Source organism: Carlito syrichta, unplaced genomic scaffold (genome assembly GCF_000164805.1).
Source record: "Carlito syrichta isolate Samal-C Ts95f unplaced genomic scaffold, Tarsius_syrichta-2.0.1 Scaffold303060, whole genome shotgun sequence".
NCBI classification, from domain to species: Eukaryota; Metazoa; Chordata; class Mammalia; order Primates; family Tarsiidae; genus Carlito; species Carlito syrichta.
In genome coordinates this window covers 140,116-150,176 of record NW_007247156.1, presented here as the reverse complement: position 1 = coordinate 150,176, position 10,061 = coordinate 140,116, and the positions used below count along the sequence as shown (strand labels likewise).

Below are 10,061 nucleotides of genomic sequence, written 5' to 3'. Positions count from 1 at the left end.
GGTCCTGACTTCAGCTTGCATGACAAGCACAGCATGGAAGGAAAAGGAAATTTCTGATGGGATAGACTAGTTCTACGGGCAGAGAGAGGAACCATGGCAAGCTGACAAGGCTGTGACAATCGCTCACTAAGTCTAGGAAAATGATGTGATTAGCTAAACTCCTATCATTACCTCCTGTCTGCCTGTTTCAAAAGTGTTTCCCTGTAGCTGTTTAGTTTGTAGTAACAACTATCTAAAATACTCTCACCTGGGCACTTTAATTTAAAGACAACGTGTGCAGCAATAACTTTAAAGATAGAACTTTGAGTGTGCTTTTTTCCCATTTCCAATGGTATATCGTAAAACGTCTTCCTAAACAACAATAAAAAAAAAAAACCACCTCTGTGAACTGTTTATTCTAGGTTCCAGAGACGGCTTAGCTCTAATTCTATGGCTGAACCAAGCACAAGTAAGTCGTTGGCCTTGGGACGTCACACTGCCCAGCCTTCAGAGGGTAGTGAGGACCCAGCTGAATACGGGTGAAGACGGGTGGGCTCCATGCCGGCTCTGTGGTCATTGGTGAGGGGAAGCAGAGCGCCTCTTCTCAGGCTGCCCAGGAACCAGAGTGCGGGACCTCTGGGGCCCATCACAGAAAGACCCCTCCCCAGTTACTCGTCCCTCCCTTCTTTCCAACAAGGACCAGGTGCCCAGTTTGGTTTAGTTGGTTTCTTCTCCACAATTCCCTCCCATGTAAGCCTGTGTCCTCCACCCACCTAGGTCAGAGAGGAAAAGAGAAGCCCCCGGTTTTTGTCCTGGTGTAGCATCAGTAGCAAGAAAATCCACAGCACTTCTGAGCGAACACCTCCACAAGCCTCATTTCTTCCTCCAGCGCCCGGGGCACCAGGGAGAGCAGGAGATGCCACAGCAGCAGGTGGGACCGGGTGGCTGCAGCTGCCCTGGCCATGGTCACAGGAGACCACACAGTGTCCCCAACCCATCTCCCTGCTGGTCAGTCCTGCAGGAGGCAGTGGCCCCGGCTCTGCAGGGCTCCATACCACCCCTTCCCCAGGACCCCCAAGTGAGCGCCTCACCTGGATGATGATTCCTTTGGCTCTGTACTCTGCTTGCAATGCCTTGGAAAACACGCACATGAAAGCCTGGAGCGACAAGGAGAAAACCTAAGGCCAGAGCCTTCTTCTCAGGGCCGGCCCACTCAGATCTTAGGGGATACTGCAGAGACAAGACCTGCTTGACCCTAAAATACAGTGGGGAGATGGGGGCCCAAGGGTCCAAAGTTTCAGTTACATAGGAGGAACAGGTGCCAGAGATTGAATGTAAGGCAGGGTGACTGTACTTCATAGTAATGGGTGGCATTCTTGAAAACTGCCGGCAGAGTAGAACCTAAGTGTTCTCACCACAAAGACATGAGAAATACTTGAGGTCACAGATATGTCGATCAGCTGGACTCCCAAACATCCTGGAATTATCTTTTGAGGGCAGACCCCTGGCAGGAAAGGCTTCTGCGGCTAGGAGCTAGGAACCCACTGGTATCAGTGTACCAGCTAGCGTTGTCGTAAGAGGCTGTTATGGAAGAAACATTCCGAGTTGTGGCAAACTGGTGACTGGTTTCTTCCACCATGACGACACACCTGCCCACTCTGCACCGAGTATTCAATAACTTTGGACCAAACATGACAGGACCCTCGTATCCTACCCTCCTTATTCACCCCCGCCCCCCAGCGACTTTTTTTGTTTCTTCGGAGGGAGAAAGTCCTCAAAGGGAAGCATTTTGCCGATGTGGAAGAGGTCAAACAAACAAACAAGCAAAAAACAGTAGAGACACTAAAAGGCATCAAAATTGCCGAGTTCAAAAACGGTTTTGAGCAGTGGAAACAGTGTCTCGATAGGTGTATTGCATCAAACGGAAAGCACTTTGAAGGTGACTGAAGTTTAAACATGTAAGAATAAATACGGTTTTTTATCAATAAAATCTGGGTCTCCCCTCTTATACATGTATCAAACTATCACGTCGTGTACCACAAATATATTCAAGTTTTATTTGTCAGAGATGCCTGCCTTAATAAGGCTGGGGGAAGGGAGAACGTACAGGAAAAAAAATATTTTTTTTGATGGAAGTTAGCACTTCATTCCTCCATCAGTAGGAACATGCATTTTGGGACAAACATCTCTAAGGCCCACTGTAGAGATTAACCCACTGAGGAAGCTCTCCCCTGCCGAGCACGGACTAGGGCTCCAGGACTCATGGGAGGCTAGGATATAACTTGTCAGCCGGAAGGGGGAGGGGCTCCCAGGAGGAGGTGGGTGGGCCAGAATCTCCCACAGCTTGCCAAGCTGGGTTGTTGCAAGGCTTCATGTGTCCAGAGAAGGCGTCCTTTTCTAATCTGCACATGGACAGCCCAGTGACCAGCTCCACTCTGCCCCTGTAGAAATGACTCCCCGTAAATCTTTCCACCGACTTGCCAAATGATCCAAAGGGAAGTGCCAACTAGGAGAACGAAGAGGAAGAAGCAAGAGACCAGGATCCACCCATCACTCACCTTGGACGCCGAGTACATGGAGTAGAGGGGCCAGGGAAAGAGGGCCACCCCAGAAGAAATGTTCAAGATGAGACCTTTCCGCCTGAAAGGCAAAGAAGCAAAGTTTCCATTGCTTTGTTCCCCAATCCCTCTTTTGAGTAGAAAGAAAACACAGGGGCTCATGTGAACGCTGCCCAACCGCCCTGTCCGGGTTGCACGTGTGCTAAGTGCTCTGCTTCCAGGGACTGGGGGCGGAACGTCCCCCGTCTTCTCCAGGAGGGCACTGCTCAGGGATGTCGCTTTGATGCCACTTGGCTGTCATGGGACATCAGAGGCTTGTTCCTGGAAACAGAGACTCTGCTACCACCACAGAGGTCTCGCCACCAAAATACTGATAATTAACTGAGCTCAGCCAGGATTTAAGCAAGGGAAGAGTTTCTCTTCCCTGCAATGTGACCACAGGAGCTGCAAGTCCCTTCAGACTCTCAAAGATGTCCCACAGCAGGACAGATGTCACTTTGTGGAATGCTGTCTTGGGTGAAATTTGACAGTCCAGCATCTGCTCACATCGACACCCCTACACAAGCCTCCAGGGGCCTTACTTGGCCTTTTGAAATTCAATATCCTTAATCATTCCCAATTACATAGATTCAATGGGGGAGGGGAAGGGACAAGAAACCGAAAACTAGAATAAGAGCCCCTTCTTCCTCTAGAGAAGATACAATTATCGACCCTTTGCTTATAATGAATCGCACCTGAGCAAAACCATGCATTGCAACGGGGTGACATAAACATGGCGATGGGGTGATATAAACATGAAATACACGGAGAAACCAAGAGGGTGGTGAATTTTGCCAATAAGTTTGGTTACGCGTTCTGACAAAAGCTGAAATTTCATAACTAAGAGATGGCCTTGGTCTCAGGCCAACTTCGGAAGTTTTCTTTTATGCTCAAGCTTATTTAAGTTGTTTTAAATCCAGTGTGTACTGAAACTTCTGTTCTCTTCCTCCCTCCGACTTGGGTTACATTTGACCTTCAAGAACGCTTGTCTGTGTGCAGAGCTGGCCTGGCCCAGAATGTTAGTTCCCCCCCATCATCTCCATGGCCTTTCGTTGTAGTTTTTATCCTTCCTTAAAGCAGCAGCCAGATGACCCCTGTCTCCCAGTCCCCAAGTCAGCTTCCTGCCAGGGGAAAGAGGCCATGTCGCTGCACACATGTTCAAAGAAAGGCCTCACCTTGATTCCATGTGTTTCAAAACTAGCTGCGTCATCTGCAAGAGAAGGCAAGAGGTCAGCCCCGACAAAGGAACTAAGAACTAAGTAGCAATGGGCAGGGGACTTGGGAAAGTGCGTGCTGGAGGAAGTAGAGAAAAGCCCCATCTTCTCGAATGGCCTTGAGAATTGCAAACACACATGGAGGTGGTTCTGGATGCACTAGAGTCAGTCTCAAACCCACAGGAGGTGGCCTAGACGCATGGCAGACTGTTCAGAGGCATCTGCGTTCTTCCCCCCAAAGCTAAAGGCTTCCTGGAAAATGGAGACGGTAAAAGATGGTGGGAATTGGCTCACGGTGGTGGGGTCCATGCTGAGGTTGCCAAGATACTCGTGGCAAAAGTAGACCAGCCATGAGTTGGATCTGGGGGACCATCGGGTAGCCTAGCAAGAATCTATGAGCATCTCATGTACAAGGGATGAGACCGTGAAGGATATCTCTTCACTTCACAGCAGCAGCTCATGCAGCCTGCAGGTGGGATGTAAAGTAGCTCTGTGGACAGAGTATGTGGCTACACCTATCCATGGGCATCTCAACAGCATTGACAAACCTCTTCCCCTTCTCCACCTACCACCCCCACCACTTCTGGAGCCTAAATATTCCTCTAAGAGAGCTTTTCATTTCATAATTACAAGATGCACACTTTATGCTTTGGGCAAGAGGCAACCCCATGGGTTGAAATGTTCCCTGCAGTACAATGGACCAGAACCAGACCCTGTCCCAGGAGCAGGCTGGATACAGAAGAGCCACATGGAAGGAGAGGGACAGAGAAATAAAGGAGCCTGGAGCCAGAGGACACATTCTGCCCATTTCTTCATGTTGTCTAGGGCCCCCGAAGTGGCTTCTTGGTAGGCTCTGTCACTGCCACTGCTCCCATCTCACAGGCCGGTCCGCTGGACTCTGAGAGCCTCCAGGGAATGTGTCCACTACTGGGGGACCATGAGGGTGGGGCGGTGGAACTCTCTAGAGCCCACTAGACTGCCTCTGAAACATTGGATTTTGAGGGAGGTTGAGGGACCCTATTGTGTCAGCACCCTTTCTCTGATGTATTATCTGAGCCCCGTTGGACAGCACTGCTGTGTCCTCCAAGACTCCCAGATGAGTTCACCAGCCTTGCTGGATGAATGACCCCACTCAGAGAGACAATATTGAGATTTGTGGGTCCCTGTCTCAAAGCCCCCAGTATTTCGCTTCTTACCCCATCTTCCCTTTGCCCTCAAACCTGTGTTCTCTCATCTCTGCCCTTGACAGGAACACTACTATTTCCAGATGGCTCCTTTAAAATAATTAAGTGACATTAGTCATGCTTCCAACCAGCATGGCTAATTGGGGCCTGGCATACTAAAAAGTTAACCTTTAATTTATTTTCTTTGTTACTTGGGAAACTTAGTGTTTACCAATACATTGTGTGTGTGTGTGTGTGTGTGTGTGTGTGTGTGTGTGTGTGTGTGTGTGTGTGTGTGTGTTTTTAGCCAAATCAAAGCATTTCTCTGCTAAGGGAGTCAGAGGGTTGCCAGATACATTTGGGAAACTCCTATGATCAAACAGCCCAAGACTGAAAGATCAATGTGCAAAATAACGTGAAAGATTTTCGTGGTAGGGCTGCAGACAACAGTTGGACATATAAAACCTAAATTTATATCAGCTGGGGGCTTTAAAAAGCCACTGATTGCTCAGCGTAAAAATAATGTATATACCCAGTAACAACTAAACAGGAAGTTATAAAATACCAGCGTGCTTACAGAAAAGTAACCACATTTAATTGTTGTCAGCCCAACTTAACCACCTGGAAAAAAAATGGGGGGGTGTCTATTCAGCATCCATTTCCTGACCTTATGCTGACAGCAACCTGGTTTTCTCTGGAAAACCCGCCTTCCTCCACTGCCAGGCTGGGTTGCTCAGATGAGTCTGAGTCTGCTCTGCTCTCCACCCAGTATCCTCACTCCTTGAAATCAGGAATCAGACTTTATCCATCACTGCAGTTCCATGGACCTTCCAGGGTGGTCGCCAGGAACGCCCGGGACAGTTGTGTGTTTTGTGTACCGAGCAAGGTGCCCAGCTTTAGAGTGAGTACGGGTGGGAATCTTAGGGCTTACTCACAAGCCATGACTCCTGGTAGAGGAAGAAGGCTCTGTCCCTTCAGAGGAAGGAGAAACCTTTCACTCACACACAGGCAACATCTACTCACCAAGGCCTGCAGCCGTTCTTAACCAGCACCTTTTTCTAAGTTGTCTGCCCAGAGGAGGTGCCTTTTTCTTATCTACACAAAGGCACAGCATAGAGCAGCTCTGAGAGAGTCACACTACAAATGCTCATGAAGCTGATCCTCACCAGAGAACCTGAGTGCTGGATGGCACCTAAGGCATCGCTTGGTCCAACACTCAGACTCGGAAGTACAAGGGGGTTAAATAACTTGCCCAACGCTGCCCAGCTAATTAGTAGCTGAGCTGGGATCAGAATACAGATGAACTTGAGCTTCCATTCAACAAATACTTATTGAACAACAAAGGTCCAGAAAATCCAAGCCATGCCCTCTGTCAGTTTTCCAGACTGAACTTTCTTCTATTTACAAAGACTAAAATTAGAAGAAGACATGACATTTTTTGAATGATTGCCTTGGAATTCGGAGTCAGTTTCAGCGTCATCAAGCCTAATAAGTTCTGGCGTGTGATTAAACTGAATACGGAAGTGGGATTCAGATACGAGGGGGAGTGAACTCATCACTGTATTTTCTCGATGAAAACAGAATTAGACCATTGAAAGACCATTATGTGGCCTCTCATTTAAGTGCGGTTCGATTCCAAAGACTTCTGCTTCTACAGTGGAAGGGCACGATTCTTCTGAGCAGCCACATTCCAGCAGCAACTGCATTTTAATACACGTAGCTCGTGTGTGGACCACATACCTTGACGACCGAGGTGACGTTACAGTGGATGAGGCTCTGTCATAAAGAATCACAAATCAGCCTGGTCAGCAGAGAAGTCCTGGGAAGAGGCCCGTGCTAAAGAACCATGAAGTGGGCACAAGTGCGTGTTGAGCGACCCCATCACCCATTCAGCCTGCACGCGAGACTCCTCCTAGCCATCAGCAAGTGCATGCTAGAATCGAGAGCAGCTGACATCCAGTCCGTGATCTACCCCTGTGCATTCTTGAACAGAAGTCAATTAAGGCTTTTATTGAAAATCTAGGGAGGCATAGAAATACGATTTTCCACAGGAGGACATTCCATCCTGAGACTCAGGTGATCCTCCTGCCTCAGTCTCCCAAAGTGCTGGGATTACAGGCAGGAGCCACCGTGCCCAGCCTCAGAATCCCCCCTTTGTAAAGCAGAACACAGAGCCCCCAAAGTATGGGACTCTGGCAGGTGAGTTTTGATGTGCTGAGAAGGGGGAGGATGTCTGTATCCTAGAGACGGGCATGAAAAGTTACATCCTTGACTGTGTAGGAAGAGGAGTTAACATACATGGGTCTAGGAGACAACAGCCTGGAGACCCGAAAGGCAAAGGGTTGTATGACACAAGGTAGAGACTCTGGGCTGTAGAGGCCACACAAAGAAACAAGTAGAATTACCGAACACAAAGGGAGGGGAAAAGAGGGACCAACACAGACACAAGCTCAAACCCCGACAGAAACAGGAGGAGGAGCAGTTATAGAACTTGCTTGATGGAGAAACACAGACTTGTGCCAAGAACAGGAAGTGTGGAAAGCAGTGACCCAGGATTAGACGTGGAGTCCGGAGAGGAGCTTGATAAGGGTGTTCAGCAATGCCCAAGCTCTCTGGCACCAGGAGCCAATGCAGCTGCCCGGGTCCTTCACGGGATGTGGAATACCGTGGACTTGGGGAACGGAAGCTTGGTAGCCTGTTCAGATGCAGATAAGCCCATGACTTCAAAGGTCAGTCCTGAGGATAGGTCAACAAATAGTACCTTCAGGGACTGTAAAATGCTTTTAAAGTGTACTCTTGAGGCCCTGCACGGTGGCTCACCTCTGTAATCCCAGTACTTTGGGAGGCAGAGGCAAGAGGATTGCCTGAGCCCAAGGTTTCAAGACCAGCCCGAACAACTTGGCAAGGCCTCATCCGTACAATAAATAAATAAATAAAAATACAGAATAAAATGTCCTCTTGATTCATAGTTGCAGCTGTGGTTCCGAACCAAGCTTACCGAAATTACAATGCTCCCAGCCATAGAGTTGGTGTCATGAATTTCCCTCACACAGAAAGTTACACAAATCTTATTACCTGGGAACACGGAGAAAGCCAAAAAGCTGGCCTTTGCCTACATATGTCCTCAGCTATGAATTCCCCCTTTATTTTTGTTTGTTTATTTTTTGAGACAGTGTCTCATTCTGTTGCCTAGGGTAGAGTGTAGTGGCACGATCCCGGCTCACTGCCCTTGACTTTCGGGTCTTAAGCAATCCTCCTGCCTCAGCCTCCCGAATAACTGGGACTACAGGTGCATGCTGGCATACCTGGCTAATTTTTGCCTATATATATTTGTAGTAGAGATTAGGTCTCACTATGTTGCCCAGACTGGTCTCAAACTTCTGGGCTCAGGAGATTCTCCTGCCTCAGTCTCCCAGAGTGTTGGGATTACAGGCGTGAGCCACCGTGCCCAGCCTCAGAATTCCCCCTTTGCAAAGCAGAACACAGAGCCCCCAAAGTATGGGACTCTGGACAGGTGAGTTTTGATGTGCAGAGAAGGGGGAGGATGTCTGTATCCTAGAGACGGGCATGAGAAGTTGCACCCATGACTGTGTATCAAGCATAAGGGAGAAAGAAAGGGGCTCTCAGACACACCCCGCACAAAACAGAATTTTGGCAGGCCCACTCTTCTGTCACTCCATCCTGGGCCCTGGTGACCATCCAGTCAGGGGGCCCAGAACCTGGGTGAGAGGAACTCCTGCACAGAGGAGCACAGGCATACCTGGATGTCATCCGGCGCACTCAGGAAATAGCTCGGGAGAAGGTTTGGAAGCATGCCAACGTTGTTAACTGCCAGCAAGGGGCAAAACAAAAATGTATCAGAGGAAAAGGTGGGGCATTTCCCCAAAGAAACACGCCCCAAAAGATATATATTGCAGCATGATTTGACTACAGTGAGGAAATTGGAGGGGAAAATGTCCAATAATATGAGATACCTTAAATGAATCATGATATAGTCATGTGTTGTAATGCAATGAAGTCAATTAAAACTATGGCTTCTGGGGACAGTGGCTCCACTCTGGTTATCCCAGCACTTTGGGAGGCTGAGGTAACATAGTGAGACTCCCATCTCTACAAAAAAATTAGCTGGGCATGGTGGTGCATGCCTGTAGTGCCAACTACTCTGGAGGCTGAGGCAGATGGATCACCCGAGCCCAGAAGGTCGAGACTGCAGTGAGTTGTGATCATGCCCTGCACTCCAGCCTTGGCGACAGAGTGAGACCCCAACTCAAAACAAACAACAACAAAAAAAAACTGCCTAAAATTTTAAAGACTTGAGAGAAAGCACATGCGTATAATTCCAGTTTTGTACCTGGAAGAATATGCATCAAAATGCTGCTTGGACTATTGGGATTTTTAAGAACTTCATGTTTCTTTTATGAGGCTGCCTATGCTTTCCAATGTTTCTGCAATTATATGTTTCACCCTTTTCTTTGGAAAAATGCAATTTTTTAAAAGTCAGTCTCACTCTGTCACCCAGCTGGAATGCCATGGCAGGATCACAGCTCACTGCTGCCTCGAACACCTGGACTCAGGCAATCCTCTCATCTCAGTCTCCCAGGTAGCTGGGACTACAGGTACATGCCCCCCATGGCTGGCTATTTTTTTTTGTCTTTTAGAAATGAGATCTTGCTATATTTCCCAGATTGATCTCGAACTCCTGGAAGCATGCAATCCTCCCACCTCAACCTCTCAAAGTGTTGAGATGACAGGCATAAGCCAACACGCCCAACCTAAAAGTGCAATTATTTTTAAAATTGAGCAAGAAGTTTAGAAATCAAATTTTACTTTCTCCTACACACAATATAAATACTGCCTTGTGCCTATGGCTATAAAATGCCTTATCTATAGATCATTATAGAAAAAATGTTATCTTGTTTTCTGAATAAGAAACAGAGTCAAGAGTCAATTCTCAAATAACTCCACTAACTCACTGTTTTGTGGACCAATCACAGCAACGTTTATTTGCTAAACTAATTCCCTTAGGCCAGTGTTTCTGGAGTCTCTCTTCTGTCAAATGTCAACAACAGTTCCACGAAAGAAAACTCATTTTAGTATTAGAGAATGCA

At 47.9% G+C, this 10,061-nt stretch overlaps 1 protein-coding gene across 1 annotated transcript in view; it reads right to left on the bottom strand.

Annotated features, from left to right (window-relative positions):
• Window positions 1-10,061, bottom strand: part of HSD17B3 (hydroxysteroid 17-beta dehydrogenase 3) — a 58,803-nt gene that overhangs the window by 7,972 nt on the left and 40,770 nt on the right. The window contains exons 5-9 of the mRNA XM_021712092.1: window positions 8,714-8,781; window positions 6,694-6,729; window positions 3,752-3,786; window positions 2,538-2,619; window positions 1,071-1,136 (exon numbers count right to left, since the gene is read on the bottom strand). Of these exons, the coding sequence (XP_021567767.1) occupies window positions 1,071-1,136; window positions 2,538-2,619; window positions 3,752-3,786; window positions 6,694-6,729; window positions 8,714-8,781 (287 nt within the window). The remainder of the gene's footprint in view (window positions 1-1,070; window positions 1,137-2,537; window positions 2,620-3,751; window positions 3,787-6,693; window positions 6,730-8,713; window positions 8,782-10,061) is intronic.